The sequence below is a fragment of the Paroedura picta genome, chromosome 7 (genome assembly GCF_049243985.1).
Source record: "Paroedura picta isolate Pp20150507F chromosome 7, Ppicta_v3.0, whole genome shotgun sequence".
NCBI classification, from domain to species: domain Eukaryota; kingdom Metazoa; phylum Chordata; class Lepidosauria; order Squamata; family Gekkonidae; genus Paroedura; species Paroedura picta.
In genome coordinates this window covers 19,489,597-19,510,479 of record NC_135375.1, presented here as the reverse complement: position 1 = coordinate 19,510,479, position 20,883 = coordinate 19,489,597, and the positions used below count along the sequence as shown (strand labels likewise).

General features: G+C 47.0%; 1 protein-coding gene across 2 annotated transcripts in view; it reads left to right on the top strand.

Annotated features, from left to right (window-relative positions):
• ADAMTS12 (ADAM metallopeptidase with thrombospondin type 1 motif 12) overlaps window positions 1–20,883 on the top strand; it is a 164,900-nt gene that overhangs the window by 1,014 nt on the left and 143,003 nt on the right. For both annotated transcript variants that reach the window (XR_013233003.1, XM_077346955.1), the window contains exon 2: window positions 3,284–3,645. Coding sequence is in view for 1 of the 2 variants with exons in the window: in XM_077346955.1 (XP_077203070.1) it covers window positions 3,284–3,645 (362 nt within the window). In the remaining variant the exon portion in view is untranslated. The remainder of the gene's footprint in view (window positions 1–3,283; window positions 3,646–20,883) is intronic.

Here is a 20,883-nt window from a genome sequence, read left to right as displayed (position 1 = left end):
AGTATGTGATTTCAGTTTGGGGGGGGGGAGTGGAAGGGAAGGGCTGTGCAACTCAAGTTCAGTCCCAGCCAAAACTTGAATTCTGCAGCCTGGATACATTATATAAACTGGGCAGACTTGCTTGTATTTTGCCTGCTTTCTCCTAAACTCGTTGACTTCTGTCATGCACAGGGAAGAGCAAAGTACCACAAGGAACCTTATTCAACCACCACTCTGATCTCGAAGATTTTAACAGCTGTCATTCACACACAGTCAATGCTGAACATTCATTCACCAGGACTAGAAGCTTATTTTGGGACGTGAACTTCTCAAAAGAGTTGGAGACTGCATCAATGCCAGATATTAATTATTGATTGGTTTAATTGACATATGACTTTTCTCCCCCAAGGGGACCCCAAAACTGCTTAGGTTTTGCAGAATACTTGCAGCTGTGAGCATAGGGTTGCCAACTCCCCCTTGGAAAATTCTTGGAGGATTGAAGGTGGATCCCTGGGAGGGCAGAGTTTGAGGAGGGAAGTTTAGCAGGAATGCAATACCATGGAGTCCACTTTTCAAAGCAGCCTCAGCCAGATTTTCACCTGGGGAACTGATTTCTGGTCCCATTTGGAGGGACCACCTGACTGAGGGCCATTCCGCACCCGATAAATATAATGAAATGCTTACCTTTAGAAGATGCCATAATTTTGGTGTTTTGCATGACGTTGCCAACCTCCTGTGTCCATCCAGCAAACTTCAAGCAACATCCGCCGTTTTAAAGTGGTAGTTGGGGAAATGCATAAAGTGGATTCCCCAGCTATGTAGTACGAGCTACTGGAGAGCAACCAGCAAGCCACATGCTAAAGAAATATATGGAGGTGAAGAAGCGCTATCTCTGCCTCCAATGTCCCACCCTCGTACCTGCCTCCCAGTTACCCCCCAGGCACCACCCCCCAATCGGTCCGGACAAATTAATCGTGGATGGTTCACACACACACACACACACACACACACACACACACACACACCATCATCCCCACCCACCCCCTCTCGGAGAAGGAGCTCTCCTCTTGCACTGCCTCCTTCATTGAGCCAGAAACGGAGGGTGGAGGGTGGGAGCGAGGGTGGGACAAAGCTGAGCAGCCTATAGCACCTTTCACCCTCCATACCTCCTTTCCAATGGCTGCCTGCTGGTTGTATACTGGTGGGTTGCACTTTTTAGGGTGGTGAATCTACTTTTTGCAATTCCTGAAGTTGGAGGATGTAGCGAGCTGGCTGCTGCCCAGACGCTGGATGTAGGTGACGTCATGTGAAAGGGCTGGAATATGCCACCTACATTCAGCAAACATTACACTACATATATCACGTGTGGAAATGCCACAAGTTTAGAAATTTCTGAAGATTTATTTGAGTGGGGGAGCAGGAGAGAGGAAGGACCTCAGGAGGGGAGTGATGCCACCTGAAGCTACTATTTTCTCCCAGAGGACTGATCCTGTTAATCTGAACTGTAATTTCAGGAGAAAGCCAGTTTCTACTTGCGAGTTAGCACCCCTAGGCCTAAAAAGAGCCAAACTATTTGTGAAATGCACAAAGAGCGTCTTTTCTGAGGATATCCGGTTGGATGCATCCAGTTGTACTGATTCCACTTTCTCTGCGGTAGCTGGGATGGCTCTGAGCGTACCAGTGGTGTCTACTTTATTGTACTTCATAGCAATGTGATAACCAAAAGGAGGTGGGGATTTGCCATTTGCTTGCCTATCAGGTTCAAACAGGTGTGGAGAGGAGCAGGAATGATTTAAGAATTTGTGGGGCCCATAGCACCAGAACCAGTTTAACAGATTTGCGTGGCCCTAGCAGATACAATTGCAGTGGGAGGAACCAGATTGGGACCAGAGGGCCTCCCCCCCCCAGTGGAATGGGGAGTCACTCTGAGTGTCCTTAAAGAGAGAAAAGTGACAAGAGAGGCTACAGCCCTGATCCATGGGGGGGGGAGGCTTCATGTGGGGCCCCTCGAAGTATGGGGCCTTTAGCCCTGGCGAGAAGAGTGAACAAGAATTAAGCTTCTCTTCCAAAGGCAGAAATCCCATTAGAGGATTTAAAATCTGGGGGCAGGGCAGCCCATGCCGTTCCATGTTTCCTTCCACTCCCGTTCATATTGCCAGCATGACCAAATTATTTTGAAACCCAAGACTTTGGATCTACAAAGGATCCAGATGTCGGCCAAACCAGGAAGAGAAGAGGCCCCCATCCATCTTAGTGAGGCCAGAGGTCCTTGTCTAAAACAAGATGAAGAAGACAGACATGCGGAATGGGCTAAGTTTATCGGGTCAAGAGCTACAGCTTCAATAGCCCAAGCTGTCTATCCCCTGTCACTCTGTTCATGGATTACTATAAATATTCCCATGAAGGAAGGAAAAAGCCAAGCCGGCAGCTTGGCATATGGAGACAGATGGGCTTCTCTTTGCCACAGCTGTGCATTGGGGTAGCTTCAGCTGTTGTTAATCAACAGGGTCTCCTCACGAGCTTCAAAAGGAGCCATAATCACTTACACCAGTGGAGGACTTGGCGCATCCTGCAGACGTGATTAAATGTTACGTTTGCAACTTGGATGGAAATCAGGAGGAGGACTCCTGATTTTTGTTTCTTTCGATGAGGCAAAAGGAAAAGAAAGCAAGATCAACGTTGGCAAAGAGTACCGTGAGCTCATAAAATATGGGATAAAGGGGAATAGTACTGGTAGAAATTGGTTTCATTTTACTCAAGAACATTAGAGCCTTGCAGAATCAGACCAGTGGTCCATCAGGACCAGCATCCTGGCTCACACAGTGGCCAACCAGTCCCTCTGGAGGGCCAACAACAGGGCAGAGAGGTCAAGACTTTCCCCTGATACTGCCTCCTGGCTTTGGGACTCAGAGGACCAGTTCCTCTGAGTGCAGAAGTTCCCCTCTGTCACCATGGCTAGTGGCTAGTCTCTAACCCCCTTTTAAAGCTAGTGGCTACTCTAGCCCCCCTTTTAAGCTAGTGGCTAGTCTCTGACCCCCTTTTAAAGCTAGTGGCTACTCTAGCCTCCCTTTTAAGCTAGTGGCTAGTCTCTGACCCCCTTTTAAAGTTACTGACCTCCTTTTAAAGTTAGTGGCTAGTCTCTGACCCCCTGTTAAATTTAGTGGCTATTCTCTATCCCCCTTTTAAAGCTAGTGGCTAGTCTCTGACCCCCTTTTAAAGCGAGTGGCTAGTCTCTACCCCCCTTTTAAAGCTGTTTATTTCTGTAGCCATCACTACATTCATTGTCTTTTCCCCCCCTGCTTAGATCATTTTATCAAAACGCTCCAAGAGTACCAGGTGGTCAGCCCGGCGCAAGTCGACGCAGACGGACATTTCCTCTCTTACAGCTTACATCACCATACCTCAAACGCTAGAAGGAAAAGAGACTTGAGGCGAAAGGACAGCAAGGTGTACTATAAAATTAAGCACAAAGAAAAGGATCTCTTTTTAAACTTGACTCTCCACCAGGGATTACTGTCCAATCACTATATTCTGGAAAGGCATTATGGGAACTACACCAGGGCAAAGATGGTGCCACGTGTGGGACCCTCGTGTCACTTCACTGGGATAGTTTTGCAGTCGGATGCAAGAACTGGGACAGCAGCAATCAGCACATGCAATGGTCTAGTAAGTGAAAAAGAGACTTTTGGGGTATTTTGTTGCTATTGGTCATTCCAAATGCCCAAAACTCAAACCATATTTCTCCCAAATGTCAGAAGTTAATATTTCCTACTGGGATTTGCTTCTTTTGTTTTTAAAAAAAGGGTTGATAAAATAAATACAGTATTTGCTGGCGTATAAGACTACTTTTCCCCCCTGAAAAACATGCCTCCAAGTGGGGGGGTCGTCTTATACGCCGGTTGCACTTTAGTTGGGATAGACATAGTTGCCCATAGTGGCCCATAGTACTGTATTTTGAATTGAAATGTTGGGGGGTCGTCTTATACGCCCAGTCGTCTTATACGCCGGCAAATACGGTAGATGAAGGGCATTTTGCTGGACTGTAGATCAGCTGGCATGGTGGCAGTCTAGTGACATAAGGTAAGTGGGCTAGCAGGACAGGGCCTTTCAGGGAGTGACTCCAAGAGTTTTGAATTCTCTGCTTACAGAGGCTTTCCTCATAGTTGCCTTGCCGGAGAATGATGAAGATGATCTTTCCTAGAGGACCTTCACAGAGGCTGGTTTCCGTGTGATGTTTTTAGTTTCCGGCTCTTGGATGTGCTTTTTTGGCTTTTGGGGAAATATTTCTATGCTTGTATCACTGGACTTTTTGTTGTTATTGTTTTTTATAGTTGAAAGTCCTGTTGGTGGACTGTTGGGTTCTCTGTGTTTTGAGTCCCTCCCCACTATATATAGGGATGGATTTTTATAAAGTTGCTGTCAGGGTCTGCAGGTTCGTATTTGCCCCGAGGACTTTGAGTGCCTTTGCCAGAACAGGAGTAGCAAGGAGGGGGGCAGTCCTGACAGTACGTATCTGAATAGGGTTGCCAGGTCTGGGTTGGGAAATACCTGGATCCTTTGGGGGTGGATCCGGGAGTGGGCAGGATTTGGGGCATTGGAGTAGAACGCTATGAAGTCCCCCCCTCCCAAGCAGCCCTTTTCTCTAGGGAGATGAGCGATAATTCCAGGCATTCCTGTGACCCACCCAAGGGCCTGCTCAACGTGGTTTCTGTTTCCAGGCCATATTAGTATCTCAGGCCCTGTATGGGATGGAGGATTTTAAAAACAAAATATGTTGAACATTTAAAGCAGGCCTTTGGTTTGGCTCAGGACTGAGCAGAGTACTTGGACGCCTGGAAAAGCTCAGATTTCTAGCCAAAGTGAGATCCCTCCCTGCAAAAAAGAGAGCCGCTTTTGCCGGCTTGCAGCTGCCTGTAACGTTTCAAGTCGAGGATGAATGAGCCTCAACCTTTCCTTCTCTCTTGCCTGCAAATCAGATGAAGCCAGGGTAAACAAATGTGAAGAATTCCCCCTCTGCACCCACTCATCACTATGGAATGAGAATTCCTTGCTCAGGGAACGTCGTCGCTGGCCTGTAACACATCCAGGAGATGTTCAGAAGCAGAAGTTGAAATTGGGTCTGGGATAGACAGAAACTCTGTCCTGGTCATTTCCAGTACTCTGGCCTGAGCCCAGCTTTCCGGTCAGTTAAAATATGATTTCTCTAAATGTGTCCTTTGAATGCAGTAAAGGGTATGCAGCCAGTGGGCATAAGTTTAAGCATACAGATGACCCTCGGAGCATTGTTGTCTTCTCCTAGACAAGTGTTTGTAAGCAAGCGGTGGTGGCATCCAAGGATGTCACCCTGAGAAGAGAGGAGGCAGAGGAGATGAATGCAGCTTGCTGTTGCTGGGTATCCCAGAGGGTGAAAACGTAATCCAAGGTGCTGCTTGTTTGCTGGAGGTGTGCTAGAGTTTCCAAGCTATACTGGGGGCAGGGTCACTGGTGGAGAGCACATTATTTATTTGCCATTATGTCATTTCAGATGAAAAACCCAGAAGCGACATAAGGTAGCTCTAGGAATCACCAGAAACTTTATGGTAAAACCATAGAGTTTCTGGCAATTCCTAGAGGTATTCAGTGATATTGCCAGGTTTCAGTTCCAGGCAGTGCTTTTAACATTGTTGTCTTTTGAAAGAAATTTCTCTGAGTGGTGGTGGGCAGTGGGAATTGGGGGTGGGAACATCCTACCTTCACCAGTGGAATGGAAAGCCTAGGGTGTGCTGCGGAAGCAGCCCCCCCGAGTCACTAGCCTGGAAACTTTCATTGTATTACAATGGCACGCCTTCAGAATTAAATCGTTACAAGCAGTGTCTGGAAGTGAAACCTGGAAATAACATTGATGTGCAAAGCCACTATGCCAGACACGCAGCCAGTTTGCCTGGGGAGCAGCCCCATTGACAGGCGATGCCAAGCCGCTGTGAGGGAGTGCTTTTGCTCACTCTATGTCATGGTCTTATTGATTTATTTAGACATGTTCATCCAGGTTTCTTCCTCAAGGGTGCTCCGAAACACTTTGCATCGTCCCTCCATTTTGATGCTCACAACAACCCTGTGAGGTAGGTTATGTGGAGAGAGATTGGACCAAGGTCATCCAGTGAGCTTTAACAGCAGGCTGGAGATTCTAGCCGAAGTGTCTGAGATTCAAGTCCAGTGCTCCAGCCACTAAATAGTGGCAGAAGATCTTTCGTTGGTGCAGTCTAAGGGTTCTGGGCAAATGGCTCAGCAAGTTGCAACCTGCCACCTCCGTGCTTGGCCATCCGAATGACAGCATTGGCTGGACAGCAATTTCAGACTTTATTGCTAGTGTGAACTCAGTCGCTGATAGATCGGCATGCTGCTCCGAAGACCAGCGTGTGGGGGTGTTCAGATGAAGAACTCCTGCACACACAGGCTGTACACACATTTTAGTTAAGGGGAACAAAGCCTTGTTGCCAACTCTGGGTTGGGAAATCCCTGGAGATTTGGGAGTGGAGTCACAAGTGGGTAAGATTTGGGGCAGGGAATATAGTACTAAGGAGTCCCCCCTCAAAAGCGGCCATTTTCTCCAGGGGAACTGATCTCTTTAGTCTGGAGATGATCTGCAATTTGGGGGGATTCCCTGGTCCCACCTGGAGGCTGGCATTCCTAAGGAAATGTGCACAGAGATCTTTGTGGGGAGGGATTGATTGGGATGAATTGGGGAGCTCTGTATATAAACAGTCACAGATTGTACTACTTAAAAATGTGGGTTAACGCCTAATTCAAAAACACAAGCTTTCTTCAGAGCACCTATAATTAAAAACTTCTATTTCATGGAACACTCTTGAATTTCTACATTAATCCGTACATGTCCCTGTTTTCCTATAGATGCAGCATTCTGAAGAAATCCATTGTTAACCGTCACTTCCTTCCGAATAAAGAAACTCCTTTGTTTGACGCTCTTTTGAATTTCTTCAAGTGGATTGATGGCTTTCGCAAGGGGCTAGAAAATTGATCCCCTTTGTGAAGATTCCCGGTGTCTCTGCCTTCTGGATTTAGACCCAAGCAAATAAGACCTCCAGGTCACCTGCCAAAATAGAACGAGGAGCACTGGATCTGAAGGAAATGTTAGTGTCCCACATAAGAGTGTATTAGCTAAGGCTCAAATTGAAACTTCACAGGTCTAGCATGGGAAGGCACAGACTTATTAGAAAGCTCACCACACAAGCAGCAACAGCAAAAGAGGTCTAGTAGATCATTCTGCTTTGCCGTTCTGACATCTGTCAAGGGAGGAAAGTCCCTGCATTTGAGCAGAAAGTACATTGTTATTTGAAGCAGATGAATGCTGCTACTCATCAAAACTCTGTGAGGAATTTTCAAAAGCATCCTTCCGCCACAAAGTCAAATCCTGGCACGGGCTTACAGAGTAATATCATACTGGCTTGGGGGGAGGAGAACCCTATATCCATTGAGATCTCCTCTGGGCCCTCTGCATGCCATAGGATGAGAGGTGAAAGATGCTCTGTTTCCCTTTTTCTTGTTGTTCAAAGAACCAGTCATAGTCTAGTCATTTGGGTCTAAGGAAGGCTTCTCTGGGATAGGCTGTATAATAACCAGATCTGTAACCTCCCTCAGTGAAGGATGTATCCCCTCTCCAACCCATCCAGCCAATGCTGTCATTCAACAGGCCAAGCACAGAGGTGGTAGGTTGCATCTTGCCACACCTTATCGCACGCTTATGAGGGCGTATGAGATGGCGGTGAAAGTGGCTAAATGAGAGTTTTTTGCCACGGAAATCGCGTCCGCAAGCTCTCGCCCGGCCCAATTATTCAGGGTAGTTAGATCACTCACCGCCCTTGAGGGGTGCCAAAATACTAGACAATTGGCACTTGGCTGCGAGGCATTTGCGAGCCATTTTGCGGATAAAGTCTTGTCACTCCGTCGCGACCTTCCCGCCACAATTAATACAGTAAATGAACTGGAGACCTGTTGGCCGCCTTTGGTAGTGAGGTTTGATGGCTTCAGGTGGCTCTCTCTTCCCGAAGTGGACAAGTTGCTGAGTTCGGTCAGGGCGACCACTTGCCCCCTTGATCCCTGCCCTTCCTGGCTCCTCAAGGGAGGCGGCCAGGGGATAGGAGGCCAGCTCAGAGACATCATCAACTCCTCCCTAAGTTCAGGGGAGTTTCCTGAGCGGCTAAAGGGGGCAGTGGTTCGCCCTCTCCTAAAACAATCAACGCTGGACCCGCAGGACCCTGCCAACTACCGCCCAGTATCGCATCTGGCGTTCCTGGGCAAGGTGGTGGAGAGGGCTGCGGCTGACCAGCTCTCGGAATTCTTGGAGGAAACTTCGGCACTCAATCCATATCAGTCGGGCTTCCGTCCTGGCCACGGGGTGGAGATGGTGTTGGTCGCCCTTTTGGATGATCTCCGTCGCCAGCTGGACAGAGGCAGGTCGGCCGTGTTGGTCCTTTTGGATCTATCGGCGGCCTTTGACATCGTGGATCACGACCTTCTGATCCACCGCCTCGCTGGCACGGGGATACGGAGCACAGCCTTGCGCTGGATACGCTCCTTTCTCCAGAACCGGACCCAGAGGGTTGCGGTGGGGGAAGAGTTCTCGCGTCCCTACGGACTCCCCTGTGAGGTACCGCAGGGCGCAGTCCTCTCCCCCATGTTATTCAACATCTTTCTGCGCCCTCTGGCCCAGCTGGTACGGAGCTTTGGGCTGGGTTGCCACCAGTACGCTGATGACACCCAGCTCTATCTCCTCATGGACGGCCGCCCAGAGTCCCCCCCGGAACCATTCGCCAGATGTTTGGAAGCAGTGACTGAATGGTTCGAGCAGAGTCGCCTGAAACTCAACCCCTCCAAGACGGAGGTCCTGTGGCTGGGAGGCAGACGGCAGGACCAGGCAGCGCGCTTACCCACCCTGGCAGGAACGCAACTTACTATCGCGCCCCAGGCCAGGAATTTGGGGGTGACCATTGATACCTCCCTGACTATGGAGGCTCAGGTCAAGAGAGTAGCGGGCCAGGCATTTTTCTACCTTCGCCAGGCCCGGCTACTAGCGCCCTACCTGTCCCCTGACCACTTGGCTACAGTGATCCATGCGACAGTCACCTCCAGAATAGATTTCTGTAACTCGCTCTACGCCGGCCTACCCTTTTCTCTGATCCGGAAACTCCAGCTAGTGCAAAACACAGCTGCTCGGGTCCTCACTGGCACACCTTGGAGGGCCCATATCCAGCCTGTGCTGAAGCAGCTGCATTGGTTGCCAATTGCTGCCCGGATCAGGTTCAAGGTTCTGGTTTTGACCTTTAAGGCTATACGCGGGTTGGGACCCACATACCTGAGGGACCGCCTACCGCCCTACATCCCCCGCAGGGCTTTACGCTCAGCGGGGGAGAATCTCCTGATCGTTCCTGGCCCTAGAGAAGCGCACCTGGCCTCGACCAGGGCCAGGGCCTTTTCGGTCCTGGCCCCTACCTGGTGGAAGGAGCTCCCGGGTGAGCTGCGGGCCCTGCAGGATTTACCAGCTTTCTGCAGGGCATGCAAGACGGAGCTCTTCCGCTGGGTTTTTGGTTGAGGCCAGGGTCAGCGAATGAGTGCCGACATTCCCCCCCCCCCAGACTTAGCATCTCCTCCCCACCCTCCCTGCCGCTCTGATAGCAGGGGTGGGAATAATAAGTTCCGCCATGTTGGGATTGTTTTAAAGACTTTTAATGGGTATTTTAATGGGGATAGGACTGCTGTGACCCGCCACGAGCCTACGGGGAGTGGTGGGATATAAATCCAAATAATAATAATAATAATAATAATAATAATAATAATAATAATAATAATAATAATAATAATAATAATAATAATAATAGAACCCTTAGACTGGGCCCTCCCATGCTAGACCTGTGAAGTTTCAATACGAGCCTTGGCAAATACACTCTTATGTGGGAAAGTCACGTTTCCTTCAAATCCAGTGCTCCTGGTTCTATTTTGGCAGGTGACTAGGATGTCTTACTTGCTTGGGTCTAAATCCAGAAGGCAGAGACACCAGGAATCTTCAAAAAGGAGATCAATTTTTCTAGCCCCTTGTGAAGTCCATTGATCCACTTGAAGAAATCTGAAAGAGCGTCAAACAAAGGAGTTCCTTTATTCAGGGGGAAGTGATGGTTAACAATGGATTTCAATAAGTAAACAGGAAAGTGTACAGATTAATGTAGAAATTCAAGAGGAAGTTTTAATTATAGGTGTTATGGAAAAAGCCTGTATTTCTTAATTAGACGCTAACCCACATTTTAAAAAAGTACAATTTGTGACTGTTTATACACAGGGTTCCCCATTCATCCCAGTCAACCCCTCCCCAAACAGAACTCTGTGCACAATTCCTTAGGAATGCCAGCCTCCAGGTGGGACCTGGGAATCCCCCCAAATTACAGGTCATCTCCAGACTAAAGAGATCAGTTCCCCTGGAGAAAATGACCACTTTGGAGGGGGGACTCCATAGCATTATACTCCACTGAGGTCTCTCCCTGCCCCAAATCCTACCCACTTGTGAATCCATCCCCAAAGTCTCCAGGGATTTCCCAACCCAGAGTTGGCAACATGCCTTTGTTTCCCTTAACTAGAATGCGTGTACGGCCTGTGTGTGCAAGAGCCCTTCATCTGAACACAGACATGCACAGGTCTTTGGAGCAGTGTGCTGATCTATCAGCGACTGAGTTCCTACTAGCAATAATGTCTGAAGTTGCTATGATTCGGTCACTCTGTTTCAACAAGAACTTGTTTATCCATTCTTTTCTTCCAGACATAAATATTGTAAAAACGTTAAAAAGCCAATTGTGCTCTGTGTGGTCTAACAAAGCAATCCTGAGGGTTCCCAAGGCTACTGGAGGGAGGCGTGTTCAGTACTGTGAAGAGAGACTTAAAAGTATGACCTGCTGTGGTAACAGCAGCAATCAGAGGAGAAATGGGTCTATGTGCTTTTTCTACCACTGTCCTCTTCCCCTCCTCTGTCAAGACTATACTTAGTACAGCCTGTCCCCAGCCAGCAACTCCCCTTTCAGCCCTTTCTATTCTATTCCCCCGATTAGCTGAATGCTACAGTGAAACTTGGCAAAGAAATGACCAAACAAGCCCTTTTAGAAGGGATGGGATCGGGACCTGGAGCTTAGTGGCACTATCTTGGTTTTTTTTAAAATTATTATTAATAAAAGAAGCCGCATTATATATACAAAACAGTAAAAGATACACAATACGTTGCTCCATTGTGGGAAAAAATATCAAAAAGCCTTAAAATTACAACCTAAAATATTATTGCAGACATTTTTTGTATTGCTTTAGTCCAGATAGAATCCCAGTTCTCTACATCTTTATTATTTTGGTGAGCCATTAATTTAACCAAGATCTACACTTCCTTTATTTTAGATAACCAATAGCAGGCTGGAAAGAGCCTCTTGTGGCGCAGAGTGGTAAGCGGCAGAAATGCTGGCTGAAGTTGTCTGCCCATGAGGCTGGGAGTTCAATCCCAGCAGCCGGCTTAAGGTTGACTCAGCCTTCCATCCTTCCGAGGTCGGTAAAATGAGTACCCAGCTTGCTGGGGGGTAAACGGTCATGACTGGGGAAGGCACTGGCAAACCACCCCGTATTGAGTCTGCCATGAAAACGCTGGAGGGTGTCACCCCAAGGGTCAGACATGACCTGGTGCTTGCACAGGGGATACCTTGTTAATTATGCACCCCTGATGCTCATGCTAGGAACCACACTCAAAATCTCTGTTGCACTGTGCACACAACAGGTTGGATCCAACTCAATAGCTGCTGTGCAGCCTCGCCTTTGCTGCTATGCTATCTTCTTCATTCGTTGTCTGCCACACAGTTTTACCACCTCTGAGTTGGGAAATAACCTGGAGGTTTGCGGAGTGGAGTCTGGCGATGGGAGGGACTTGAGCAGGGTACAGCCCCATAGAGTCCCCCATCATAAAGTGCCACTTACTTCAAGGGAGCTCACTTGGCCATCTGTAAACCAATGGTAATAGCGGAAGATCTTCTGATGCTACCTGGAGTTGGCATCTGTTCTAGTATACCCAACATCTCTTGGGTACAAAGGGCACACTGGCCATAGAGCAGGATTTAGGGATTTCTTACTATGTTTATCAATGGAAATATTCCCAGGCTGTGCTCCAATGACTCAGGGTACATGTGTGGCTTGAAAAACACACCATTCAGTTCAGGAGCCCAGCCTGATGATAGTTAAACAAACAGGGAGAGATTTACAAGCAGAATGATAATTAATGCACTTAGAAATATAAAGCTCAGGTTGGTTGTATCTCAAGATCTAAGGAATGTTTTTGCACTTAGCATAAATAGTATAGGATCAGATAGTGTAGAAATGCTTCTAAATATTTTAGAAGAATGTGGAGTGTGTGGTTTCCTGGATAATCATTGCTTTCTGGGCCAAACATATGCAGAGAATCACCCACTGACTCACCACAACAGGCTTTTTAGCTTTAAAAAAATGACCATCACAAAACATGCTGGGAAAGCGGGCAAATGAGAACAAGATGCAATTCAATAAGTGCTCAGTTCTACATCTGGGTCTCAAAAAGGAGAAGCATGCATACTGAATGGGAACTATACTTCTGGGTAGCAGTGTGTGTGAACGAGATCTTGGGGATACTTGAGGACTCAAAGCTAAATATGAGCACACAGTGTGATGTAGCAGTCAAGAAGGCAAATACAGCCTTCGGCTATACCAACAGAGGCATCGCATCAGAATTGTAAAATGTCATAATCATAATGTATACTTCATTGGTCAGACCCCAACTGGAGTGCTGTGTGCAGTTCCGGAGGCCAAAGAAGGATGTGGAGAGGGTGCAGAGGGCAGCAATGAGGATGATCCAGGGCTCAGGGACAGTCCTAGGAGAAAAGGCTGACGGATTTGGAGTGTTCAGCTTGGAGAAGAGGAGGTTGAGAGGAGACAGGGTGGCTCTCTTTAAGTATTTGAAAGGTTGTCACTTAGAAGAGGACAGGGAGTGGTTCTTGTTGGCAGTAGAGGCTAGGACCTGTAGTAATGGGTCTAAGCTACATGTAGAATGGCATGAGTGAGATATTGGTGGTGGTGGTGGGGGGAATTTCACAGAGTAGTTCAGCAGTGGAGTCGTCTGCCTAAGGAGGTAGTGAGCTCCCCATCACTGGCAGTCTTTAAGCAGTGACTGTAGTCCGTGGACATCTGGAAAGTCACAGTTTGGCCTCCCCTGGACTAGATGGAAGGTGGCTTCAGATGCACGTAGGCATTTCTCAATCAGGAATTCTGCCAGTTATAGTTATACAACGGCATAAAACCCTCAGCAAACACAGGATAACAAGCAATTAAAACACCTCTGATTTAAACAACATCTTCAAACAGTCTGGCAAAATAAATATGCCCGTGCCTGGCATCTAAACTAAGGTAAATTAGACATTGGATGTGTTGGAATTTTTGTATCCTTCCATACAGGCATTCTACAGGTTGGAGGGTGGAGCAGTGCATGCTGGGAGAAATCTAACTGTTACATTTTGACAGTTGGTGTCAGTTAAAATCAGTTAACAGTCAGTCTATGAGTGCCTCTGCTTCTATACACTTGTGTGTTTGAAACTAAGTGTCTCAAGTTACTGTGACAAAAACCACTTGGTTGTGAACAAAGTTCACCTCAGGAAGAATTAAGAATTAAGCCTGTCAGCTGTACAAAAACTGTTCATGTTTGTTAACTGCACATAGAAGGAAACAAACGTGTTCAACATTTAAGGAAAACCTAATTATTATTTCAAGAAAAGGAAGAACTGCCCAAGTGAAAAACAAGCTGATCTTAACCGATACAGCAACATTGTCTCTAAACAAAATTTCCCTGCTTACTCTGCCTGGGATTCTGGCTATCACCCAGATTTATTCTCAGATGCAACACGGATGTTGGTTCAAATCACGAACCCACCCCAAAATTCAATTTTTACAACAAGGCGAATCTTTGTTGGAGAGAATTGCAGAGTCTTTGTGCCACAAAGGCCCATTATGCACAGGGGCTTTAGCGCACATTCGGGGTGGAATGGCGGCGACTAAAATCACCGATAACGCACGGAGCCAGCTGCAACTGGCCGCAAATTCGGTCCATGCCACCGAAAAAGCCGCGTTAGCGAAACAAGGAAGAAAGCGCAGCTTCCGGGTGACCGGGGCGCATAATCGGTTACTCTGGGTTTTGCCGTCGTTGCGTCCTGTCCCGTGCATAAGCGGTTTGCTTCGCTTCTTCCCCCTCCGTGTTTTCCATGTGACCCAAAATCGCCGTTTCGGCAGCCGTGCATAATGGGCCAAATACAAGGCCCTGTCTTGGGGGCCTTATCAGGTTTATGACTCTGGATTGGGAAATCCCTGGAGATTTGGAGTGTGGTGCTGGTACTGGAGAAAGGCAGGGTTTGGGGATAAGATAGATCTCAGGGTATAGCGGCACCTATCCCACCCTCCAAAGGAGCCATTTTCTCCAGGGGATTTGATCTCTGTGGTCTGGGGAGCAGTTGAAATTCTGGGAGATCACCAGGTTCCACCTGGAGGCTGGCAACCCTAGCACTGAATATCCATCCTCCCAAACCAGAAATAACCAACCATCTCTCACCATTTAACATCTACGGGAAATGACTTAATCAACAGGGAACATTTTTAAATCTATTTTTTTAATTAAGTTTTCATATGATTGTTTTTCTGTACATTTGTATTGATTGTCTTTAAAACTTGTTGTGATATCCTGAGCCCCCCAGGGAGGGGTGGCTTATTAGAACAAAACTGTTGTTGTTATTCACAGAGTGAAAACCTCTGACGGTCATCTTAATGAGTGGGCAGATTCCTGGGGAAAAGCTGAGCGCCACCAAATATTCTTTATACTTGTGTCTCTTAACTTGGCTGCTCCGAGTCTGACCGGAACGCTTGGCAGGAAAGCTGCCAGAAATGGAACTTTGCACCTTGGCTCCTTGTCTGTTATAAATTTGCTCCAAGTTGGAAATGCCGCTCACAAAGGGTCCTGTGGTTTCCAGGAATGCTACTGGCCTGACTAACTGGCAAAATTCCCAATTGAGACATTGATACGTGCATCTGAAGGTCCCTTCTGTTGAGTCAGGCTACTAATCCAAGTAGATCAGGGGACGCCAAACTGTGTCTCTCCAGATGTCCATGGACTTCAATTCTCATGAGCCCCTGCCAGCATTGGAACTCATGGGAATTGTAGTCCACGGACATCTGGAGAGCCACAGTTTGGCCAGTCCTGACCTGTGACTGACAGCGGCCCCTCAGGATCTCAGGGAAAAGTTTTTCTTAGCCCTGCAAGTGCCAGGGACTGAACCTGGGACCTCCTGCACCTGAAACCTGTGCTGAGTTATACTTCCCAGTACATTTCCCAGGGTAAACATGGAATTTACAATTTGCTAGTGGCAGGATTAGCTGAGACAGTTGGAAACCATGCATTTTTCAAACTGTGTTGCGGGATTTGTCAGCTTTCCGCAGGGCCTGCAAGATGGAGCTCTTCGGCCAGGCATACGGTTGAGGCCAGGGCGACTCCTGGCGCTGTCAGGTGTGGATCTCTAGCCGAAACCAACTAAACCCATAGCTCCCAAATAGAGAGTAATAGACCTTTGCTGGACAGGGGGAGGGGACTGAGTTATATATTTATTATCCGCCATCGGGATATTGTGTTTTAATTACATTTTAATGGGGTTTTATTGTTCTTATGAATCTCTGTAAACCACTTTTGAGAGCGGCGGTATATAAATATAAAAATAAATAAATAAAATAAATAATTTAAAGATTATTTGGTCCATACAGGATATGTTTGCTAATAAGGCTTTTTTGAATTGGCTACCTTCTTCAAACTCAAAAGTTTGAAAGAAAGAGGGCTGCTTTAAAACAGCTTAAGTATAAGGATCAACTAAAAAAATCTCGCACAGCTTTTTTCCAAACTCAAGTTGTGTGATTTTAGGCAAGAAACGTTTGGTGAAAAAAGCAGCATAAAAGTACCTAGATAAGTAATACATTAAGGTAAGCAGGAAAATTAAACAGCAAAGGTTTGTTGCTGGGATAGGGGGGCAGAAAAGTCTCGTATTTGAATTATCTTTTCTCATCATCCACCCTTGACGTAGAAATCTAGCATATCAAGGTTTGTCTTCTGCTCAAAATGCAACTAAGTGGTTAATGGGAACGAACACTGCTAGGGAATTCGCAATGTCTGTAAGCTTGTGGCCATTCTCCTTTTTAGACTATGACCTCAGCCTGTATATTTCTATGAACTGCTTGTTTGCAAGAATGCCTGAGATTTCTATGCTTCTCTCTCTCTTCAATCAGAAACTCATTTTTGCAAAAGTTACCTGTAAATGTCCCGCCTATCTCAGAAGGAGGAACAAAACAGTCTGCTTTGGGGTCGTTGTGGGTTTTTTGTTGTTGCTATTGTTAATCCTGCAATTTTCTTTCCTCCCCACCCGGGCACATTTTTTCTGTTCATCTTTGTATTCCATGCACATTTGATATCAGACACTGCAACTGGCAACGTTTTGTAAGTCTGCAAACGTGAACTTTGCCGTAGCGCATGAATCACTACCTGGTGCTTATTCGTCTGTGAAAGCAAAACACGATTAGCATGTAAAGGAAACATCTTCGCCAGCAACATCAAATTTCACTGCGCCGGGCTATATACAGACGTCACGACAAGCCACATTTGAGGATTGTAGTGGAAATCTACAGTCTGCTCTGCTTTTTAAACAAGGTTTAGATTAGACCACTGCGGCTCTCCAAATGTCCATGGGCTATAGTCACCATGAGCTCATGGTAATTGTAGTCCATGGACATCTGGAGAGCCAAAGTTTGGCCACCCTTGGATTGGACTCTCTGACCAATTGTACACAGCAGCAGCCACATGGAGCCTTCTAGTATGACATCTCAGTGTCACATATCCTGCACTACTACTACTACCACTACCACTACCACTACCACTACCACTACCACTACCACTACCACTACTACTACTACTACTACTACTACTACTACTACTACTACTAGTAGTAGTTATTTCCCACCACTCTCATGGTGGGTTACAAGATAAAAATAAAGATACAAAGTCTCCTAAAACCCCCACTAAAATTGCAACAACAGAGATACAGAGTCCAATCACAAGCGTGGTGGGATATCCACCCCCCACCTACCCCTGCTGGGGACTAGGGGAGACCTGCTGGCCACCACTGTAAAAATGTGGTGGAATACCTTCCTTTGGGGGGCCCACAGATCTTCTCTCCACACTGGCCTCAACCATAGACCTGTTGGAAGAGTGCCATCTTACAGGCCTCATGAAAAGCTGAAAGCTCATGCAGGGCCCGTAGCCTTTTTCAACCTCTTGACCATGGAGGAGCCCCTGAAATATTTTTCAGGCTTCGAGAAACCCAGGAAGTGGTGATGTGTCCCTTCAGCGAAGTGGTGTGGACGTAAGGTGTGGGAGTCAGCTAATCAGTTAATTAATCGATCATTTACCGTTTCCATTGTGGAGAAAGAGACTAGGTCTGTTGACCAATAGGGAAAGACGGCTCCAGAGATGTCATTGGCCATTCGAACTTCTGGGAAAGGTCACGTAAACTCTGGGGAGCTCTCGTGAAGCCCCAGTAATTCTGTTTGGGAATCCCTGTACTAGAGGTTTCTGTGCATGATACAAGGCAGGATCTCATGGCCCTTACGTAGAATCATAGAATCATAGAATCACAGAATCATAGAGTTGGAAGGGGCTATACAGGCCATCTAGTCCAACCCCCTGCTCTACGCAGGATCAGCCCAAAGCATCCTAAAGCATCCGAGAAAAGTGTGTATCCAACCTTTGCTTGAAGACTGCCAGTGAGGGGGAGCTCACCACCTCCTTAGGCAGCCTATTCCACTGCTGAACTACTCTGACTGTGAAATTTTTTTCCCTGATATCTAGCCTATATCGTTGTACTTGAAGTTTAAACCCATTACTGCGTGTCCTCTCCTCTGCAGCCAATGGGAAACAGCATCCTGCCCTCCTCCAAGTGACAACCTTTCAAATTCTTAAAGAGGGCTATCATGTCCCCTCATGTACATAACCTTCTGGATTGTAGATCTCATTGGGCAACTGCACGGGGATTCTGTATGCTCAGAAATCTGATGTGCTCTACAGCACTAAGGATCGGATTTGCCAATTTAACGGTCTAGGGTTTATCGCCTTTGGGCAGCAGTTTCTTTGCAGCCGTTCCTGTGATATGATTTAAAACAGTTTTTCGCTGGGAGAATCATATCTGGAACTGTCACCTTGGATTTCTGGGACCATCAAGCCCAGAGATTTATCTGCCAGGTGGAATAGACTGGCAGGTGCTGCATTAGCCCAAAGCCTTTTGTTTGAAAATGTAAGCTCTAGTGATTATAGTGCTTGCAATATCCGAAGTCTTAAGCTGTAATGCAGAATGTTTCTGTTACTCAAACATCTTAGATGTAAAGTAGGTCATAAAGAAGAAGAAGAAGAAGAAGAAGAAGAAGAAGAAGAAGAAGAAGAAGAAGAAGAAGAAGAAGAAGAAGAGTTGGTTCTTATATGCTGCTTTTTTCTACCCAAAGGAGGCTCAAAGTGGCTTACAGTCACCTTCCCTTTCCTCTCCACACCACAGACACCCTGTGAGGTGGGTGAGGTTGAGAGAGCCCTGATATCGCTGCTCAATCAGAACAGCTTTATCAGTGCCGTGGTGAGCCCAAGGTCACCCAGCTGGCTGCATGTGGGGGAGTGCAGAATCGAACTCGGCATGCCAGATTACAAGTCCGCGCTCCTAACCATACATCAAACTGGCTCTCTTTTAAAAGAGATGCTGCTTTTCAAAGGGGCCGTACAGCAAGGAAGGCTTTTAAAAAACGTGCGAACATCACAGATTATACGCATGGCGAGCATATAGCCACTGAGTAAATCCCGTTGTAATCTTTCGTCTTCAGGTCATCTCTTCGATGATTCTTCTTTTAACAACTTGTCCCTGGGGACAAGTTATGAAATCGAGTCCTTGCCGTGGGAACAGAAAGTACTGGTTATGCTGTGCCATTATAGCCCTAAGATTCTTTTGACTTGTATGGGCTCACTACTCCTGCGCTGGTATGAATAGTCTTTGCCGCTCCCCTGAACCATTCTACACAATCTCAAGTTATGGGAACCTTCAACTGCAGGCACATTGAAAACCGCCTCCTCTCTAAAGGGAGGACCCCCCCCACTCCTCCCAGCAAGGTCACCGAGATGAGAAAGCGGCCGTATAAATGAACGGAATGCAAAAGTAACACAATCCCCGCGATAACTAGGAACAACCGACTTCTGTTGCCTGTTTTACGGTCTCCGCAGAAAGGCTCTTTCTTTATCCGTTGCCGGTTGCCCCCTCCTGAGCGGCATGTGGATGCATTATCATGGGGGGCTCCGTTTACAAACTGAATAAGTAAAGGCTTGGCACCGCAAGCTATTGGATTGCTGCCAAAGCAGCGAAGGACGGAAAGCTTCAGGGTTTGGCAGAGCAAGCACGAGACAGAGAGCCCCTCCCGTTGTTTCCTTTCGGGAGGGCGTGTGGGTCTGTTTGTGATTATGGCCCGGTGCGGAATTATGTTGCGCCTCATGCTGTACACACGAGGCGTTCCCGCCAGTTCCTCCCTTTCTCACAGTTTTGAGGCCAAGTGTGGACCTGCCAACTTTTGTAGGCCCCAAAGGGGGGTATATTCAAGTTCTTTCGCCTAATCTAGAAGTTCAGCTTCTCTAGCTTGCTCACCGGCTCTGGAGCGCCACGTGGCTCAAAGAATCTTGAGCCTTTCAGTCGGAAATTATCTCCATTCCTCCGACAGGAACGATTAAAAATAATATTGAAGCTGCCCTTATGAGGAAAGGCTGAGGGACTTGGGAATGTTCAGCCTGGAGAAGAGAACGTGGAGAGGGGACATGATGGCTGGAAGGTTGAGAGGTGACATGATTTGAAAGGTTGTCCCTTAGAGGAGGGCAGGGTGTTGTTCCTGTTGGTCACGTAGGATAGGACCCTCAGTAATACATGTAGAACGGTATTGGCTAGACATCAGGAAAACAATTTACACAGAATGGTTCTGCACTGGAATCAGCTGCCTAAGGAGATGGTGAATGTGTCTCACTGCCTTCAACTAGTGACTGGGCAGCTACTTATCCTGGATGCTTTAGGATGATCCTGCATTGAGCAGGGTGTTGGACTAGATTGCCCTTGCAACTGATCCCTTGCAACTCTAGGATTCTAAGCAGAAGCTGGACAGATCCTTCTCTTGGATGCTTTGGGCTGATCCTGCATTGAGCAAGGGGCTGGACTAGACTGGCTGCATGGCCCCTTCCAATCTAGGATTCTAACACTGGAGGCAAAGTGGAGTCTGTAGGGGGAATGAAATTGGTTAAAGCCAACCCCCTTCTTTTCCTGTGGCCATCCTCTTCTATCAACAGAAGTGCCACGAAGATGATGGAACTGTATCTTTGGATCCAACCTGCTGTATTTTTTAAACAGTTTGCAAGTTGCTGTGAGCACCACATGGGGTTAATATGCGAGGTATTATACAGAACTAAATAATATGGCGGGGAGAGGAATGTAATACGCATTTAGGCATTCGTTGCCTAAAGAGCTTGGCTCTTGGGGGTGTTTTTACTTACGTAGAATGAACTGAAAATAAGTAGCAACAACCTAGCATTTAGCAAAACATAATGCTTTTTCTCCTGCCCACTTCTCTCTAGGATAAACAGACGCTGCTATTTCATTTCTTTCCTTCTCTGTGTGTGCGTGTCCATGTACATTTGCGTAGTTATATATTACCATTCCAGTCCTCCCTCTCTTGCCCAGAACAGAAAGATGCAACGATCCTTTAATGTCTATTATTCAT